Here is a 21659-nt window from a genome sequence, read left to right as displayed (position 1 = left end):
CAGTATGGGGTATTATTCAGTAACAGTATGGGGGTATTATTCAGTAACAGTATGGGGTATTATTCAGTAACAGTATGGGGTATTATTCAGTAACAGTATGGGGTATTATTCAGTAACAGTATGGGGTATTATTCAGTAACAGTATGGGGGTATTATTCAGTAACAGTATGGGGTATTATTCAGTAACAGTATGGGGTATTATTCAGTAACAGTATGGGGGTATTATTCAGTAACAGTATGGAGGTATTCAGTAACAGTATGGGGGTATTATTCAGTAACAGTATGGAGGTATTATTCAGTATTAGTATTGGGTATTATTCAGTAACAGTATGGGGTATTATTCAGTAACAGTATGGGGGTATTATTCAGTAACAGTATGAGGTATTATTCAGTAACAGTATGGGGTATTATTCAGTAACAGTATGGGATATTATTCAGTAACAGTATGGGGTATTATTCAGTAACAGTATGGGGGTATTATTCAGTAACAGTATGGGGGTATTATTCAGTAACAGTATGGGGTATTATTCAGTAATAGTATGGGGGTATTATTCAGTCACTATGTGGTTATGGTTTGGCGATATTATTCAGTAACAGTATGGGGGTATTATTCAGTCACTTTGGTTATGGTGTGGAGGTATTATTCAGTAACAGTATGGGGGTATTATTCAGTCACTATGTGGTTATGGTTTGGCGATATCATTCAGTAACAGTATGGGGGTATTATTCAGTCACTATGTGGTTATGGTGTGGCAGTATTATTCAGTAACAGTATGGTGGTATTATTCAGTCACTATGTGGTTATGGTGTGATGGTGTTATTCAGTAACAGTATGGGGGTATTATTCAGTAACAGTATGGAGGTATTCAGTAACAGTATGGGGGTATTATTCAGTAACAGTATGGGGGTATTATTCAGTCACTATGTGGTTATGGTGTGGCGGTATTATTCAGTAACAGTATGGTGGTATTATTCAGTCACTATGTGGTTATGGTGTGATGGTATTATTCAGTAACAGTATGGAGGTATTCAGTAACAGTATGGGATATTATTCAGTAACAGTATGGGGTATTATTCAGTAACAGTATGGGGGTATTATTCAGTAACAGTATGGGGGTATTATTCAGTAACAGTATGTAGGTATTCAGTAACAGTATGGGGGTATTATTCAGTAACAGTATGGGGTATTATTCAGTAACAGTATGGGGTATTATTCAGTAACAGTATGGGATATTATTCAGTAACAGTATGGGGTATTATTCAGTAACAGTATGGGATATTATTCAGTAACAGTATGGGGTATTATTCAGTAACAGTATGGGGGTATTATTCAGTAACAGTATGGGGGTATTATTCAGTAACAGTATGGGGGTATTATTCAGTAACAGTATGGAGGTATTCAGTAACAGTATGGGGGTATTATTCAGTAACAGTATGGAGGTATTATTCAGTATTAGTATGGGGTATAATTCAGTAACAGTATGGGGTATCATTCAGTAACAGTATGGGGGTATTATTCAGTAACAGTATGAGGTATTATTCAGTAACAGTATGGGGTATTATTCAGTAACAGTATGGGATATTATTCAGTAACAGTATGGGGTATTATTCAGTAACAGTATGGGGGTATTATTCAGTAACAGTATGGGGGTATTATTCAGTAACAGTATGGGGTATTATTCAGTAATAGTATGGGGGTACTATTCAGTAACAGTATGGCGGTATTATTCAGTAACAGTATGGGATATTATTCAGTAACAGTATGGGATATTATTCAGTAACAGTATGGGATATTATTCAGTAACAGTATGGGATATTATTCAGTAACAGTATGGGGGTATTATTCAGTAACAGTATGGGGGTATTATTCAGTAACAGTATGGGGGTATTATTCAGTAACAGTATGGGGTATTATTCAGTAACAGTATCGGGAATTATTCAGTAGCAGTATGGCGGTATTATTTGTAATGTTGGTTTTACAATCTATGTAAATTACTGTGGTGGGGGCTGTGGGGAAGTGTGAGTGTGGCAGCAGATGATCAGGCTAAGAGACAGTCTGCAGAGTGGCATGTGATGTACTTTGACATGTAGGTGATACTTACGTAGGGGATGTGGGCCCATAACTTGTGTACAGCCCAGGGCCTAAGATCATATTAATCCACCACTGGCATCGAGCCAGCACAGGCAGACTACTACAATACAGCAGGTAGAGCAAAGAAACCAGCCCAGGTCGTGCCGCTTCAAAACAGCGCTAAGCGCGATCCGTCCTGGACTGGCCTGAATGTAATTGCAGAGAGTGACGCCACAAATGAAACAGGCTGCCGAGGAGAAATATGGGGCAGTGCAGACTGTACTATTTGCACTGCACTGATTGGCAGTAAGAATAATTCTTTAAATATTTTCCATACTTCCATGCCTCAAAATTCCGTTTGAGATTTTGAGGCAGATTTTGTCCCTTCCTGCACGTCGTTTGCCGCGTTTTTAGCTTGCGCCAATTGAGTGCTACGGGCAAAAAACTCAGCGAAATACGCTTTCTCTGCCTCCCATTGATGTCAATGGGAGGTCAGAGGCGTAAAAGCGTGAAGATAGGGCATGTCCCTTCTTTCTCGGGAGGCATTTTCGGCTGGTTTTGACGAGTTTTGCGGAGCGATTTCTGCGCCAAAAAACTCGTCAAAATACTCCATGTGAACAGGGCCTAACAAATAAACATCAAATGTTTTCCTATTTAAAAAATGTATATATTGTGTGTTTGTGTAAAGCTAGCAATGTGAAAACTCCGATAGATTTGGGGGGGGGGGCACCTTTTTATAGTTCGCCTCAGGCAGTCAGGGCCGCCATCAGGGGGGCATTACTGGTACTCCTGTCAGGGGCCCGGCCACATGGACGAAGAAAAGGGGCCCGCCGGGCTGCCGTCGCCCCCCCTCGCAACGCTCACGGGCCCCCCCTCGCAACGCTCACGGCCCCCCCTCGCAACGCCCGCGGCACCCCCCTAGCGACACCCCCCCTAGCGACGCTAGTGAGTATGTTCCCCTATCCATCCTGATTCCCATCCCCCTGACCCCATTTGTAGATTGTATAAAGTTGGTTAAAAAGTTTTTTGGTATATTTTCGTTTTCCTAGCGTTTTTTTGCCGCGATTTTCGTAATCGCGGCAAAAATGGCGCAGTTTTGCCGCGATTATATAAAAATCGCGGCAAAACCGCGTGATTTGTGCCGCAATTACGAAAATTGCATTCAAAAAAAGATACAAAACATGGAAAGTGCTATTAGGCTATATTCTCACAGTGCGGTCAAGTCACGTTTTTGCAAAAATTGTGGCAAAAAAATGGGATTTCACCGCACTGTGTAACTAGACTAAGGCCTTATTCAGACGGCCGCATTCGGTCCGTGACATACGGAGCGTGTATCGGCTGTATCTCACAGGCTGACCACAATTCATGGAGCCGGACTCCTAGCATCATAGTTATCAGTGTTGCTGGGAGTCCCTGCCTCTCTGCGGGAATACTGTCCCATACTGTAATGATGCTTTCAGTACGGGACCGGGGACAGTATTCCCACGGGAACGGAGGGACTATGATCATAGATAACTGTGATGCTAGAAACCCGGCTCCCTGAACTGTGGTCGGTCCGGGAAATATGGCCGATACACGGTCCTTATATCACAGACCGAACATGGACATCTGAATAAGCCACTTACTTGCCTCCTATTTTTGGTGCGGATTGCGCACTGAAAATTCACTACAAATTACAATATAAGGCCTTATTCACACGAACGTGTTATACGTCCATGATACTTATTACGTCGCACGGACTTATGTTAGTGAATGGGGCCGTTCAGACTGTTAGTGAATTTCACGCAGCGTATGTGCGCTGTGTAAAACTCACGACATGTCATATACTTGCCCGTGTTTCGCGCAGCACACACCAATTGAAGTGCGTGCAAATCGTGCACGGCACACGGAAGCACTTCCGGGTGGCGCGCGTGATTCGCGCTACAGTAGGTAAAGAAGTGAAGGGAAACAAAAGCCCCCCCCCTTCTTTACTGTGTTGTAACATCAAAACAGAGTGTCATAATGATGCCGGCTGCGCGAAAATCATGCAGCCGCGCACCATATGCTGACGCCACACTGAACTTTTGCTCGGGCAAAATGCAGCGTTTTTTGCGCGTGCAAAACGGACACGTTCGTGTGAATAAAGCCTAAGGCGATATTCAGACCAACGTGTGTGAAATCAGACGTGAAGAACGGCCGTTTTTTGTGGCCGATTTGCAGCCGTGCGGGACCCGTTTTCACACATCCCTCATAGACTTGAGTCTATTGAGGGATCCGTGAAAACGCACAAAAATAGGACATGTCCTATTTTTTTACAGGCCCTTCACACGGTCCGTTAGAACAACGACCATGTGAATAGCCCCATAGAAATACATGCAGCCGTGTGACGGCCATTAAAAAAACGTCCTTCACACGGACGATTAACACGTTAGTCTGAATAAGCCCCATCTCATGTGAATGGGGTTTGTCAGAACCTCATGCACGTGCAGCATTTCACCCCACAAATAATTTTTTTTCATCTTCCCAGTACATTATGCGGTACAATAAATGGTGCCATGAAAAACTACAACTTGTACCGCAAAAAACAAGCCATCAAGTAAAAAAAATTATAGCTTTTGGAAGGTGGAGAGGAAAAAACAAAAGTTAAAATCCAAAAAATGGCTGAGGAGGGAAGGGGTTAAATAAGCTGCATGCCTATTAGCCCTTATTCACACGACAGGGTTTCCCGGCCGGGTGACGGCTGTTCATAAATCAGCCGTCACCCGGCTGCAGTAGGAACAATAGACCCCTAAAGGGCTATTCACACGACCGATTTTTTGACGGGCCGGGAAAACCGGCCGTCAAAAAATGGGACATGCCCTATTTTCGGCCGTTTACCCGGTCGCCCGGCTCCCATAGAAGTCTATGGGGCCGGGTAATACACGGCCATCACCGGAATGTTTCCCGAGTGATGGCCGTGTCTACCGTCGCTCGCTCTCTCCTCCTCACAGCGCAGAGTGCATGTGAGGAGGAGGAGTGTATCTCATTCAGAAGTAGCGCTCTATGCTGGAGGTAACACTGTGGGGGTACTGCTGTAGCGACGTCCCTGGTCTGCTATGTGCAGGGGTACTGTGTGGCAGGGCTGGGGTGTACAGCAGGTGGAAGGGGGCGCTGCGCTGGCTCCCTTCCCAAATCGCTCTGGCCCGGCGAATCAGCCTCCTTTCCGCCCTGGCGCTTCTTCAGGCATCGCTACAGCTATAGCAGCTGCTAGCGGCGACACCTACCATGGCCGATGGCGCCGCTAGCAGCTGCTGTGGCTGCTACTGCTGTAGCTTCGTCCCTGCTCTGCTATGTGCTAGCCCCACTTTAGCTCCCTGAAGGAGCGGAATCCCTGTGTGTTCGGGGATTCCGCTCCTGGACAGAGCGCTTGATGTCTCTGTCCATATCTGGGCAGTGACATCAAGGGAAACTCCTGAAGCGGAATCCCCGAACACTCTGTGACCGGGGATTCCACACCAGGAGAAGCCAGTAACGTTCAGTGTCCATAAATGGACACAGACGACAGGGGCTTTTCCTGAAGTGGAATCACCGGCCACATGGGGGTTCCCCTTCAGGAGTTGCCCCTGATGTCACTGTCCAGACCTGCCCGGCCCGGAACAGATGCAAAACTAATGCAAACCGCCCGGGAAAAACGGCGGGACACTGTCGTGTGAATAAGGCCTTAGGATATGTTCACACAATTAGCAAAAACAGTCTGAAAATACAGAGATATTCAAGGGAAAACAGCTCCTGATTTTCAGACGTTTTTTAAGAAAACTCGTGTTTGCTCATCCACTTCTCTTCGTTACCACCCAGCTTCTGGCAGTGCACAGACACACAGCGTGTCCTCGCGAGATCACGCTGTGACGTCACTCACTTCCTCCCACAGGAACTTCATCGCGTCGGATGAGCGAGGACACGCTGTGTCTGTGCACTGCCAGAAGCTGGGTGTTAACGAAGAGAAGTGGATGATGCTGATTCGTCAGCATCATACACTTCCATTCACAACGCCCAGCTAGTAAAAGAAGTAAAAACGCCCAGATGTACACACATAATACACGCCCAGATGTACATACACAATACACGCCCACTTGGACATAACTTTAAACACGCCCAGTTGTACTTAAGAAAGGCTCATTTGCATAAATATAAAAATGGTCATAACTTGGCCAAAAATGCTCGATTTTGAAGAAAAAAACCAAAACGTTACTGTTCTCTACATTGCAGCGCCGATCTGCTGCAATAGGAGATAGGGGTTTGAAAATCTGGTGACAGAGCCTCTTTAAGGCCCCTTCACATTGTATTGTTGCCCTAAGTTTATCGTGTAGTCAGGAAATCTCCTACCTTACAGTATAAACAACGTAGACGATAATTCACAGGGCTCCATTATGTCCTTTTAGCCTCCGTCGGGCTGGTGGACGTCGGTTTACCTTCTTTTTGAAGGATGAAATGGCGTAGTAAACTTTGTTATTCCGGAGTCCCCAGGCAGCATCACAAGTGCTCTACCCGTGGACTTTGTCCCTGGGAGCTCCTGACATCACTGTCCATATATGTAAAGTGACATCAGGGGATTCTCCAGGGCCGGAATCCCTGGCCAGAATGTTGCCGACGCTCCGGCTGTGTACTCAGGCTTTGTGCAGCTTCGGACGTCACTTTATGTATATGGACATCAGGAGCGGCGCCATAGTCCCTAGCGCTAGTAGAAGGCTCCAGCCCTGTTCATGGACAGTGACTTCAGTAGTTTCCCCTGGGCCATTCCCCAGGCGACGTATCCCACTATATGCCATACAGTCGGATACGTTTTAGATAAATAGATCAAAATCCGGAGCATGAACCGGTCACTGCCGGCTCCATGGTTTCCTTCACTGTAATTGACATCAGCACCAAAATAATTTAATGCGAATAACGTACAAACGTGAGCGCCACACTTTCCGTTGCCCACCTCCGGTAATGGAGGAGGGGGGCCCAGACATCATGGCTGTATGGGGCCCAGAAATTCCTGATGGCGGCCCTGCAGGCAGTAGAGGGGCTAGGTTCACCCCTGACTACGCATGTAGTGCGTGTATTAGAATAAAGATCAGGGCCTCCTGCCCTCCAGTCCCCTAGTGGGACAAAGCAATAAAGTAAAAAAAAAAAGAAAAAAAAAAGATGTGTAAAAATGAGAAAATAAAAGTTTTAAAAGTATTACAAGTAAAAATCCCCCTTTTTACCTTATAAGTCCATTATTATTAATAAAAAATATATAAACAAACAAATAAACTATACATAATTGGTATCGCCGCGTCTGTAACGGCCTGAGCTACAAAATTATTTCGTTATTTATCCCGCACGGTGAACTCCGTAAAAGAAAATAATAATAAACCGTACCACAATCACAATTGTTTGGTCACTTCACCTCCCAAAAAATGGATTAAAAAGAGATCAAAAAGTCGCATGTACCTGAAAATGGTCCTGATTGAAACTACAGTTCGTTACGCAAAAAATAAGTCCTCGCACGGCTTTATTGATGCAAAAATAAAAAAGTTCTGGCTCTTAGAATAAGGTAACACAAAAAATGAATGATTTTTTACAAAACGTATTTTATTGTGCAAATGCCATAAGACATAAAAAAACTATAAACATATGGTATCGCCGTAATCGTATTGCCCCGCAGAATAAAGTGAATATGTCATTTATAGCGCACAATGAACGCTGTAAAAAAAATTGAATAAAAAAACAATAGTAGAATTGCTGTTTTTTAGTCACCACGCCACCTAAAAATAGAATAAAAACTGATCAAAAAGCCGCATGCACCCCAGGACAACTACAATTAATTCCTCAAGGGGTCTAGTTTCCAAAATGGGGTCACTTTTGGGGGGTTTCCACTGTTTTGACACCACAAGACCTCTTCAAACCGGACATGGTGCCTAATAAAAAGGAGGCCTCAAAATCCACTAGGTGTTACTTTGCTTCGGAGGCCGGTGCTTCAGTCCATTACCGCACTAGGGCCACATGTGGGATATTTCTCAAAACTGAAGAATTTGGGTAATAAGTATAAAGTTGCGTTTCTCTGGTAAAACCTTTTGTGTTATAGAAGAAAATGGTATAAATAGGATTTTCTGACAAAAATAAACATGTAAATTTCACCTCTACTTTTCTCTAAATTTCTGTGAAACACCTAAAGAGTTCATAAACTTTCTAAATGCTGTTGTGAATACTTTGAGGGGTCTAGTTTCTAAAATGGGGTGTTTCATAGGGGTTTCTAATATATGGGCCCCTCAAAGCAACTTCAGAACTGAACTGGAACCTAAAAAAAAAAAAAAGATGCAATACTTCGCTTCTCCTAATGAGCATTGCCTACTCCAAGACGACCCCAGTTTTGACCGTTTGTATAAACGGAGACCCCTATTAGACCGTTTCAGTGCCCGGTTTTCCCAAGCATACACCACCGAGACGTGTATTTCTATTGATGAGTCCTTGGTACATTTTAAAGGGAGGCTTCAATTCCGCCAGTACCTGCCGGGTAGGAGGGCAACGTATGGTGTGAAGGTGTATAAGCTGTGCGAGAGTGCATCAGGGTATACCTACAAATTTAAGATATATGAAGGGAAGGACACCAGTGCTCAGCCCCCAGAATGCCCCCCCCTTACTGGGAGTTAATGCAAAAATTGTGTGGGATTTGGTGCACCCACTGCTGGACCAGGGTTACCAGCTCTACCTGGATAATTTTTATACCAGCGTCCCACTCTTCAACTGCCTCGCTTCCAGAAGTACTGCGGCATGCGGCACTGCTAGAAGAAATCTGAGAGGCCACCCTAAGACTCTGCTTCGGCAAACACTCAGAAGGGGTGAGAGCAGGGCACAATCTAGCAGCAACATATTGTGTGTCAAGTACAAGAGAAGAGAGATGCCACACCAGTACCCATGTACCTGTACGAGGTACCAGTACAGTAACCCCCAAACCAGACTGCATCCTGGACTACAATAGGTACATGGGAGGGATGGACTTGTCAGATCAAGCCCTGAAGCCCTGCAGCGCCATGCGGTGTGGTATAAGAAGCTGGCCGTGCACATCATACAGATGACATGTACAACGCGTACGTGCTACGTCGATGTACAGGCCAGAGAAGAACATTCCTGCAATTTCAAGAGGTGGTTATCAAGAAACTAGTTTTTAGGGACCAAGAAGGGGGGGCACCCAGTACTTCTGGAAGCGACACCACATGCATCGTACCAGGGCAACACTTTCCAGTAGAAGCTCCCCAAATTGGGAAGAAAGGAAAAAGTCAAAAGAGGTACAAAGTCTGCTATAAGAGGGGGAGAAGGGAGGACACAAAATATCAATGTGACACGTGTCCCGAAAAACGAAGGCTCTGTATGAAAGAGTGCATCAAAATGTATCATACATCCCTTGATTTTTAATCTACCCCAGTTTTACATACCCTGATGCACTCCGCACAGCTTATCCCCCTCATCTTTCCCTTCGGAGTCCTGCCATGTGCCCAGGCAGCTGATAACAGCCACATTGAGGGTATTGCCATACCCGTGAGAACCCACATTACAGTTTATGGGGTGTATGTCTCCGGTCAAAATGGTCACTACACCTCTAGATGAATGCCTTAAGGGGTGTCGTTTTTAAAACGGGGTCACTTTTTGGGAGTTTCAACTGTACTGGTACCTCAGGGGCTTCTGCATACATGACTTCGCACCAGAAAATCCCCAGTAGGCCAAATGGTGGTCCTTTCCTTCTGAGCCCTCCCATTGGCACAAACGTCAGTTTATCACCACAATTTTGGCATTTCCGCACGCAGGACAAATTGGGCAACAAAGTGGAGTGTTTTATTTCTTGTGAAAATAAGAAATTTTCAGCCAAAACGACATATTATTGGAAAAAAATAATTTTGTTTGAATTCCCAGCCCAATTCAAATAAGTTATGTGAAAAAACTGTGGGGTCAAAATGGTCACAACACCAATAAATGAATTCCTTGATGGGTGTCGTTTCCAAAATGGGGTCACTTCTGGTGGGTTTCCATTGCTTTGATACCTCTGGGGCTCTGCAAATGCGACATGGCACCCGAAAACCAATCCAGCAAAATCTGGACTCCAAAGAACAAATAGCGCTCCTTTCCTTCTGAGCCCTCCCATGGGCCCAAACGGCAGTTTATTACCAGAAGTGGGGTATTGCTGCACTCAGGACAAATTGGGCAACAAAATGGAGTATTTTATTTCTTGCGAAAATAAGAAATTTTGAGCTAAAACTACATATTATTGGAAAAAAGTTTGTTTTTTAAAATTCCCAGCCCAATTCAAATAAGTTCTGTGAAGAAACTATGGGGTCTAAATGGTTACATTACCCATCAATTAATTCCTTGAGGGGTGTAGTTTCCAAAATGGGGTCACTTCTGGTGGGTTTCCATTGCTTTGATACTTCTGGGGCTCTGCAAATGCGACATGGCACCCGAAAACCAAACCAGCAAAATCTGCACTCCAAAGAACACATAGCGCTCCTTCCCTTCTGAGGCCACCCATGGGCCCAAACGCAAGTTTAGCGCCACAAATGGGGTATTGCTGCACTCAGGAGAAATTGGGTAACAAAATGGGGTATTTTGTTCCCTGTGAAAATAAGACATTTTTATCAAAAATGACATCTTATTGGAAAAAATGTCATTTATTTTAATTTCACAGCCCAATTCAAATACGTGCTGTGTAAAAACTGTGGGGTCAAAATGGTAACAACAACCATAAATTAATTCCTTGAGGGGTATAGTTTCCGAAATGGGGTCACTTTTGTGGGATTCCTACTGTTTTGGCACCTCAACACCTCTTCAAACCTGGCATGCTGACTAAAATATATTCTAATAAAAAAAGAGGCCTCAAAATGTACTAGGTGCTTCTTTGCTTCTGAGTCTTGTGTTTTAGTCCACGAGCGCAGTAGAGCCACATGTGGGACATTTCTAAAAACTGCAGAATCTGGACAATTCATATTTAGTAGTGTTTCTCTGGTAAAACCTTCTGTGTTACAAAAAAAAATTTAATACATTTGAAATTCAGCAAGAAAAATGAAATTTGCAAATTTCACCTCTACTTTGCTTTAATTTCTGTGAAATGCCTGAAGGGTTAAATAAACTTTCTAAATGCTGTTTTGACTACTTTGAGGGGTCTAGTTTTCAAAATGGGGTGTTTTATGGTGGTTTCTAATACATAGGCCCCTCAAAGCCACTTCGGAACTGAACAGGTACCTTAAAAAAAAGACTTTTGAAATTTTATTAAAAGTATGAGAAATTGCTGTCTATGTTCTAAGCCTTGTATATTCCAAGAAAAATAAAAAAAATGTTCAAAAAAACGATGCCAATCTAAAGTAGACATATGGAAAATGTGAACTAGTAACTATTTTGGATGGTATAACCGTCTGTTGTACAAGCAGATGCATTTAAATTCTGAAAAATGCTATTTTTTATAAATTTTCTCGAAATGTAGCAATTTTTCACCAATAAACACTGAATATATCGTCCAAATTTTACCACTAATATAAAGCCCAATGTGTCATGAGAAAACAATTTCAGAATCACTTGGATAGGTTTAAGCATTCCAATGTTATTACCACATAAAGTGAAATACGTCAGATTTGAAAAATGGGCTCTGAGCCTTAAAGAGGCTCTGTCACCAAATTTTGCAACCCCTATCTGCTATTGCAGCAGATAGGCGCTGCAATGTAGATTACAGTAACGTTTTTATTTTTAAAAAACGAGCATTTTTGGCCAAGTTATGACCATTTTTGTATTTATGCAAATGAGGCTTGCAAAAGTACAACTGGGCGTGTTGAAAAGTAAAAGTACAACTGGGCGTGTATTATGTGCGTACATCGGGGCGTTTTTACTACTTTTACTAGCTGGGCGTTCTGACGAGAAGTATCATCCACTTCTCTTCAGAACGCCCAGCTTCTGGCAGTGCAGACACAGCCGTGTTCTCGAGAGATCACGCTGTGTCATCACTCACAGGTCCTGCATCGTGTCGGACGAGCGAGGACACATCGGCACCAGAGGCTACAGTTGATTCTGCAGCAGCATCAGCGTTTGCAGGTAAGTCGATGTAGCTACTTACCTGCAAACGCTGATGCTGCTGCAGAATCAACTGTAGCCTCTGGTGCCGATGTGTCCTCGCTATATCCTATGCTACTGAGCATGGACACGCCTGGGACCCCCACTTTTATAGTGTCCTGGGAAATGGAATTAAACAAGAAGTTCACTGATCAGGAACAGAAATGGATCTTGAGACACTCCCACGGGTTCTCTAGGTCTGTCAAGCTCCAGGAGAGCCATTATAAATTATTAACAAGGTGGTAGAAGACGCCGGAGCGCATGTACCACTTGGGTCTTTCAGTCTCCAGGTTGTGCTGGCGTTGTCAGGGAGCTGTGGGAACATTGTCTCACATTTGGTGGTACTGAACGCTGGTCACAGACTTCTGGAAAGAAGTGTCCCAGGAGATCAACCAGATCTGTGGTTCTGATATTCCCCTCTCCCTAGAACTGATAGCTCTGGCGTTGCCCTCACAGTCATTTAAACCCTCTAAAGCGCATCTAGCAACTCACCTATTAGCGGCAGCTAAATACTTAATCCCCCTTTGCTGGCTTCAGACTACCTACCCATCCAAAACACAATGGTTGGACAGGGTTCATCAGATTTGTAGTTTGGAGGAGTTGACCAGTTGGCAAGACCACACTCATTCACAATTTTTAAACATTTGGAAACCATGGCTAAACTATAGAAGCGGTGTACATTGATTACGCATAAACATGCTTCTGAGACGTAGCTACTACTGTGAACTTTTGATTACACTGAGCCAGTCAGGTGATATTTGACATCTAACTGTAGGTTGCATAATCTTGTTACCCCCCCCCCCTATTTTCTTTCCTTCCCTATCGTGCCATGGCTTTTTTACACTTTGATTATGTATCTCTATATATCTGACATGCTTGTTATTTGACGATGTACGGCTATTAAAAGCTATTGGCCTTCTTGTATGTGTTGGGCTGAGTTATGTTCATATCTTTGTATGTCTGTACTTTTGGTTTTGAAAATAAAAAACAGATTTGACAAAAAAAAAGAAACTTAAAACTGAAATTCTTGTCCCTCTCAGAAATAATCTGGGTGTATTGGTATACTAAAATAGACAAGTCACCGGGTTCGGATGGCAAACACCCCTGAGTTTTGTAGGAATTAAAGGGGTATTCTCATCTGTTTCCGGACTTGGGAGCTACGCTCGCTGTGCTACTCTGGAACTCCCATTCACCTTTGTGCGAGTTACGAAAAGGTAAGACGGGGAACTAGGTACCCCATTCTAGAGATAGGATGCGGGTTCCAGAGGTAGTACCTGCATCTGTTGGACATTTTTGGCACATGCTGCGGATGTGCGAAAAATATTTGAGATGAGAATACCCCTTTAAGTACTGTGATAGACAAAGTCTTTTTTTTTAATATTTAAGGATTCTATCATTAAAGAGTATGTTCCATAGGACTGGAACATAGCAAATGTGGTGTCACTATTCAATAAGAGGTCAAAAAGTGAGCCCGAAAACTAAAGGCCTATAAATTTAAACTCCATTGTGGGTAAAATATTTAAAGGTTTTCTATGAGAGGCTAACCTGGAGTATCTCAATGACAATAAACTTATAACGCAGCATCAGCATGGATTTATGAGGGATTGGTCTTGTCAAACTAATCTGATCAGCTTCTATGAGGCGGTAAGTTCCACACTGGACATAGGTAACGCTGTAGATGTTGTGAACCTAACTTTTCAAAAGTGTATGATACTGTGCCACATAAAATTGTGGGACATAAAATGAAAATGCTGGACTGGGAGAAAAAAATGTGGCTCATTAATACAAAATGGAGGGTGGTTATTTATGGTAGATCCTCAGATTGGGTCAGGGGCGTAACTAGGAAAGACTGGGCCCGATAGCAAACTTTTGACTGGGGCCCCCCCTCCCCTGGGAGTCACACAACCCCCCGCCCCCCTTGTAGATATTGCCTTTTTTACAGCCCCCCTGTAGATAACGCCATACAGCCCCCCTGTAGATAACGCCATACAGCCCCCTTTGTAGATATCTACAGAGGGGGACTGTATGGCGTTATCTACAGGGGGGACTGTATGGCGTTATCTACAGGGGGACTGTATGGCGTTATCTACAGGGGGGACTGTATGGCGTTATCTACAGGGGGAACTGTGTGGCGTTATCTACAGGGGGGACTGTGTGGCGTTATCTACAGGGGGGGACTGTGTGGCGTGATCTACAGGGGGGACTGTGTGGCGTTCTCTACAGAGGGGGCTGTATGGCGCTAACGCCATACAGCCCCCACGATAGAGAACGCCATACAGCCCCCCCTGTAGAGAACGCCACACAGCCCCCCCTGCAGGGAACGCCATACAGCGCCCCCCTGCAGGGCACAGCATACAGAGCCCCCCCCTGCAGGGAACGGCATACAGCGCCCCCCCTTGTAGGGAACGCCATACAGTGCCCCCCCCTGCAGGGAACGCCATACAGTGCCCCCCCTGCAGGGAACGCCATACAGCGCCCCCCCTGCAGGGAATGCCATACAGCGCCCCCCCCTGCAGGGAACGCCATACAGCGCCCCCCTGCAGGGAACGCCATACAGCGCCCCCCCCCTGCAGGGAACGCCATACAGCGTCCCGTCCCCCCAAAAAATGCGACCTACAGTGTTGTTGTGTCCTACAAATAACATGCATCCCCTATCCACAGGATAGGGGATACATGTGCGATCGCTGGCATCCCCCGTTTTTGCCTCTCTGCGTTTCAGCAGCCATAACTTTTTTATTTTTTCATTGACGTGGCTGTATGAGGCCTTGTTTTATGCGAGAGAAATAGTATTTTATTTTTCACACAGTTTGGGGGTTAAAAAATTTTTTTTTACGCCGTGAATATAGGAAAAAAACAATTCTCGGAATAGTTTTTTTGGTTTCTTTTTTATCCCGTTCACGTTTCACACTAAATAACCCGTTAGATTAATTCTTCAGGTTATTACGGTCGTGTAGATACCTAATATGCGTAGGTTTTTTGTTTTTATTTAGTGTAGGGGCAATAAAATGTATTTAATGCAAAATAAAGACTCTTTTTGGCACTTTTTTTATTTATTTATTTATTTGTTTTGTTATTTATTTATTTTTTTAATCCCATCAAGGGATAACTTTATTTGTAACTTTATTTTTTACTTGTAATGTATTAGCATACTTCTGTATGCTAATACATTACACTGTGTCACCATGACACAGGCTGCTGATCGGGCAGCACATTGTGTGCCCGAACAGCAGGCACACGGAACAGACAGCCCTGGGGTCCTTTGTAGGTCCCCAGGACTGACTGCAGAGGGATTCCCCGGTGTTTGATCACATCACTGGAATCCCGGTGATGCGATTAAAGAGGGAAATTCCCTTTGATCATGCCGCGGTCACGGACCGCGGTAATCAAAGGGTTACACAGCTGGGGTCCGAATGTTTGCCGACCCCAGCTGTGTTCAGGAGGCTGCTCTATGATCAGGAGCTGTTAGTAACAGCTCCTGCTTAGAGGATGAGTGCTCACACGAGCGCTCATCAGCCTGATCTGCAGCGACGCCAAAAGACGTCTCTGTAGATTAAGCACCCGCACCGCCTGACGTCAAAAGACAGTGGGCGGTCGGGAAGGTGTTAAACAAGTTCAAGATGGGCCAGGATGCTTTTCTTGAAAAATATAATATTACAAGTTATGGGAACTAGATTCTGGACATGCCACGTCAATCCTGAGAGTTATGATAGTTGCTGAAAATAATTTTTCACCAATTTTGCAATTGCCATCCATCTCATGGAAGTTTTTTGCCTTCCTCAGAATCCACACGGTAGGATTAAAGGTTGGACAAGATGGACCCGTGTCTTTTTTCAATCTTATCAAATATGTATCTACTGTATGTCAAGTATTTAAGAACAGCTTGGATATATTTTAATTAATGATAAAAGATAGAGAAAAATACCTTTGTATAGTCTCCAGCCAAGAATCCTTGTTCAAAACCACTCCACATTGTGAGAGGAATAAGAAGACACTGGCGTTTATCTTTGAGATGTGTTAGTGTTTCCATAATTTTTAGCCAAAATGATTTGTCTTTGATATCCTCCTTGTCTTCATCTTTTTTCAGATTGATATTATCCAAAAATACAGAAACCAGCAACACTGCAAGCACTCCGCTACCTGAAATAAAAATGTAAAAAAGTTTAAACTATGAAAAAATAAACTTTCCGTGAAACTTGTTAAGGAGTAGACGTACAAAGGAAAGCACTCAGGTGTACTGTTAGGCCACTTTCACATTTTGTTTCCCCTGCTTGTTTGATGTATATGCTCTTGTAGGATTGTAGGAATCAGTAGTAGGAATAAATCTTGTATCTGCATAGTGGGAAATAATCTTATTCTTTCATCAATAAATATAGGTTTGATCCCTAGACTATGGAAAATCACTCACTCTCAAACAATTAAAGATTCATTAAAATAAATTCTTTATTTGACTGAAACAAATGCAAAGTCTGAGGCGCATAACACTACATGGAGAGACTGGTTGGTTTTATCTACCTCCTCCCCATATAGATCCTACTTATAATGTTCTCAGCTCAATGCTATTTGCTAATCCCTTCTCTAAATTCCCTTTCCTTCTCCTTACCCCACTTCAAACCTGTGCTGGTACGCTGAAATACCTAGTACCCTATTATGGTTACTTGCTCTGATGTAGCATGTATTTTAATATGCTACAAGTTGAGCCAATCGATTTCCAAATACTTTTTTGTACTGATTCAACTATATGTCGTTATTGGTAACCCTAAATGCCATCTTACCTGCTATGGGAGGTGATTTACCTTAATTGTATTCTACAGTTGTTTTCTAAACTTTGTTTGTCCTAATATTCCCCTAATTTTCCTCTCTCTTCCCCTGTTTTACAAATGGTCTCTTCTTCAAAAAAGATTTAAATACATAAATAAATATAGGCTCAGTGTCTTTCAGGAATTTTTAATGGCAGTCTATGGCAGACCTGTGCAACCGTAAAAGCATACAGATAAATATGTCTTGTCTCTACATTCAGTAGGATCGTTTCAAATGGTTTTCCTGATCATAAACACCAGACGTGGTGTGAATTTACGTCTAAGGCTGGATTTATACACTGCGTTTTTTTTTAAGTTGGGATGTTTGATTCAATACTGTACTACAATGAAAATACTGTTATGGCCGTGTCGTCGGACACTGCCTCCCCGCCACCACATACATACCAGTCCCGGGCATCTTCTGGCTCCTGGCCACTAGGGTGTGCATATACTGACTCTTTCTGCCTGAAAGGGCCATGCACACGCCAATTCACCCAGCTTTCCTGGATCCCCTCCCCCTTGCTCTGTGTCTGAGCAATTAGGTTCTATTGCATTGCACTGTCTGCCGCCACCCCTGACCTACTGTTATTTATAGCTTGCCTGTCACCGTCAGCTGTTGCCAGTAGAGACTAGTCTGGGGGTAGCTACCTGGGGATTCTAGCAGTCATGCCTATATTTGCATACGTAGCGTTAAACGTGAATACCTAGCAATCCCTTAGGCCTCATGCACACAACACAAAAAACCCTTGTTGTGCGTCCATGTGTCATCCGGAATCACGGATCCACAGCAATTCACTAGTATTGGTGAATCCGCAAATCCGGTCCGTAAAAAGACCAGTCCTGAGTTTTTGTGGTCCAGAATTGTGTAAAACACGGTCGTGTGCATGGGGCCATAGAAAAGAATGGGTATGAATTGGTCATGTGCATGAGGCCTTAGACTCCGCTCCCTAGTTTATCCCAGCACCAAATTTATTGGCAACAAAAAGGGTCCACAGCATTCTCTGTTGCTCCCGTGACAGTCACCAATCACCTATGTCTACGGGCCTTGTGACAGTTTGCTCAGGCCATGAACCTACAGACATACAGATGCAGCCATCTTTAACTTGATTCTGATAACTTGCTGCAGCGTGATATCACACCACAAAAGCCATTGAAAAGTCATTGCAAATGTCAAGATAAGAGATCTAGCCATTGTTTATTTAATGTGTTAAAAGTCAAGGTAAAGACGGCTACATCTGTACCCCTGCCTGAAGTTTATGACCTGGTCCAAAAATTCTCCAGACAACGTGTCTGCCAGGATTAATTGTTTCAGTTCTTGCACAATGTGTCTTCTTGTTTAAATGCCTTGTCATCCCCCGCTGCCTCACCTGTGGCGCAAACGCCACCACCTCAATCAGCTGCCTTCAGCCCTGGTCTTTACCTGTCTATTCCCTCTCAATATAATGGCGACTCCAAGTCCTGCAGAGATATTTTGAATCAATATACAATCTATTTTGAAGTGATGACGCATCAGTTTGCTTCTGATAGGGTCAAGGTGGCCTGCATCTTGTCTCTACTGTCCCTAGAAGCTCCAGCCTGGGCATCGCCTTTATGGAAACTAAATTATCTAATCATGTCTAATATAGAAGCTATCCTATGTACGTATAAAAAGTCTTTGAAGAACCAAGTTGGACTTGATATGCGTCTTCCTCCTTACTCGGATTTCGTCAAGAACTTCATTTGTTGGACATTATGCCACCCAGTTCTGTATCCTGGTTACTGAGTTGCAATGGAATAACAATGCCCTTGTGGCCACTCTTTGTAGGGTCTGGCAGGCTGCATCAAAGATGAATTAGCAGATTGAGATTTACCAGTTTCAATTGACAATTTAATCTTCTTAGCCAACTGTATTGAAATCCGGTTTTGTGGAAGGCATCGTGAAACAGACTCTGTTTGGGAAGTACACCGACTGGAACCCACTTTTCAGAAAACTATACTAGCCCCCGTTCCAGCTCATCCTGATGAACGTATGCTGGTGGGAATACATACTCTGTAGAAGAACACCAAAGTAGGCGTACTAATAATCTGTGTCTGTACTTTGAGGTTAAGAGACATTTTTTAAGTGATTTTACGGAGAGGCCAGGGAACTTCAACGCCTAGAGCAAGTAGGAGAGGTTATCCTAGGTAAAGTATATAACTCTCAAGAATGACATTACCAGTTTTTCTGTCCACTCCTGGGGCTTGCATCCCAGTTCCAGCATTTCTGTATTCTGGCTTGCAGAAAATTTCCAAAGTAAAGCTCTAGTCTCCCGTTTTTTGGATCCCTGTGCTCAAGTTAGACAAGTTCTTTTCCTTTGCCTCAGTGGATTACTAAACCCATCTTCATGCAAGTGGGTGCAATTCGTCATTTTTTATGCTTTGAAGAATTCCCTTAGTCCTCTTCTCCAGAGCATCCCTGGTTACAAAAAAAACACTCTCCAGTTATAGATTAGACTTTTGGTCAGATAACCCGATGGGGTGAAACTTGCCACCAAATGTCTACCTGTCATTCGGCCCTCTAGGCCTTGACCTGTGAAACAAGTTTGGAACAGTATGAAGTTTTGAATTCATACTCCACCTCAGGCTATAGTATATCCATTGTCTATTCCTGAGACTGAAGCAAGGTCACACTATAGCAAGGAAAATCTGGAACGGGGATTATTCACAAATCCTTATCCACTGCTAGAGCTGTCTTCTTTGCCATTGAGAAGAAAGATGGTCCTTACCGGCCCTTCAGTAACTATCGAGCGCTTAATGAAATCACGATACAGCACAAATATCCTCTGCCATTAATTTCCTAGCTTTTAGACCTATTGTAGACCTATTGTTTAGACCTATTGTGGGAGTGAAGATTTTCACTAAGCTTGATTTAATTTGAATTTGAGAAGAGGATGAATAGAAACCTGCATTTAATATAAGAGATCAACAATTTGAGTACATAGTCATTCCTTTTTGTCTCAGTAATGCTCCTGCTCTCTTCCAAGAATGTGTTAATGACATTTTTCGAGATCTCCTTTAGACCTCCTTCAAACACATAATTATTCTGGTGTTTTAAACTGCATCAAAAAAATGCTTCTAAAAACGCGAGGTGTTTTTGGTGTCACTTTTAATTTGGTGTTATATTGTACATGCTTTTTTTCAGGCATTTTTGAGGCCCTATTCAGAAGCCTTTGGAAAAAAACAGCTTAAAAAGATGGAATACCCAGAGCATGCTGCGTTTGGAAAAAAATGCCACTGACCACAAAATTGCTTTAAATAACGCCACAAACCAAAAAGCAGTCGCGTGTAGTGCATTTTACTATATACTTTATTGTGACATCTAGCCACACATTAAACTGCACAAAAAAATTGCCGCTGAAAACGACATGAAAAGCGGACAAAAGTGCTGTGTGTGAATCCAGCCTCCCAGTTGTGTGGTGGTGTATATTTGGATTATATTCCTGTTTTCTTCCCAGATCTCAATAGTCATCACAAACGAGTGCGATTTGTCTTGCAGCGTCTCAGAGAAGAACTATCTTCAAGCAAAGCTGTAAAGATGCCTTTTTTAAGGATCCAGTTTACTTTTACTAGTTTATATAATTTCTAATTAACCACTTCAGATGGATCCATGCAAAATAGACGCAGTACGAGAGGCACAGCTAGGGGAATAGCACAGGAGGGGCGAAACACATCTGAGTGGGCCCCAAGCCTGCTGGTCCCTCACACAGTATAATGGCCACTTAGTGGCCCCCACACAGGGTAATGCCCCTATGGTTGCCCCAACACAGAATAATGCTCCCATAGCTGCCCACACACAGTATAACCCATTAGTGCCCCTCACATAGTATAATGACCCGCTAGCGTCCCCACAAAGTATAATGACCTCTTAGTGGCCCCCACACAGTATAATGCCCCTATAGCTTCCCCACACTGTGTAATGCCCCATATATTGCCCTCCCACACTGAATGTCCCCATAGATTCCCTAGCACAGTATAATGACCAGTATGGCCCCCACACAGTAGAATGTCCCCATAGCTGCCCCCAGATTATAATGCCCCCATAGTGCCTCCCACACAGTATAATGAACCTAGAGTGCCTCCCACAAGGTAAAATGCCCCCATAGTGTCTTCCACACACTATAATGCTCCCATAGCTGCCCACACGCAGTATAATGCCCCATAGCTGCCCCATACCGGATAATGCCCCATAGCTGCCCCCCCACAGTATTACCTCCAAAGCTGCCCCATACAGTATAACGCCCCAAAGCTGCCCACATACAGTATATTGCCCCCTAGCTGCCCTCATACAGTATAATGTCCCCATAACTGCCCTGTACAGTATAATGCATCCATAGCTGCCCCTACACAGTATAATGCCCCCAAATCTGCCCCAAGACAGTATTGCAGCCCCCCATACCCAGTATAATGCCCCATAGTGCCTAATAAAAAAATAATAAGATAAATACTCACCTAGCTCCGTTCCCACGACAAGTGGAGGAAATCCCTCTGCTCCTTCGCTCTGTGCTGTTTGTGGCTTGGTGCAGATAGGCACGATTACGTTACTACATCACGCCTGTCTGTGTCGAGCCGCTCACAGCTGCCATTACTTAGTGAATCCTGGAGCAAGGAGCCGTCTGCAGATATAGTTGAAACCGGGACATGTCATCGCTGGGGGATCGGCCCTGGGCCCCACCATCTCAGTGGGCCCGGGGCCACCGCCC

The 21659-nt window shown here is 43.8% G+C and overlaps 1 protein-coding gene across 1 annotated transcript in view; it reads right to left on the bottom strand.

The window, feature by feature from the left end:
- Window positions 1-21659, bottom strand: part of LOC142761154 (protein unc-93 homolog A-like) — a 161494-nt gene that overhangs the window by 15919 nt on the left and 123916 nt on the right. The window contains exon 5 of the mRNA XM_075864348.1: window positions 16068-16282. Coding sequence (XP_075720463.1) covers window positions 16068-16282 — 215 coding nt within the window. The remainder of the gene's footprint in view (window positions 1-16067; window positions 16283-21659) is intronic.

This window comes from Rhinoderma darwinii, chromosome 4 (genome assembly GCF_050947455.1).
Source record: "Rhinoderma darwinii isolate aRhiDar2 chromosome 4, aRhiDar2.hap1, whole genome shotgun sequence".
Classification (NCBI taxonomy): domain Eukaryota; kingdom Metazoa; phylum Chordata; class Amphibia; order Anura; family Rhinodermatidae; genus Rhinoderma; species Rhinoderma darwinii.
Note: the sequence above shows the minus strand (reverse complement) of the source record. Positions and strands in the feature narration are given on the sequence as shown.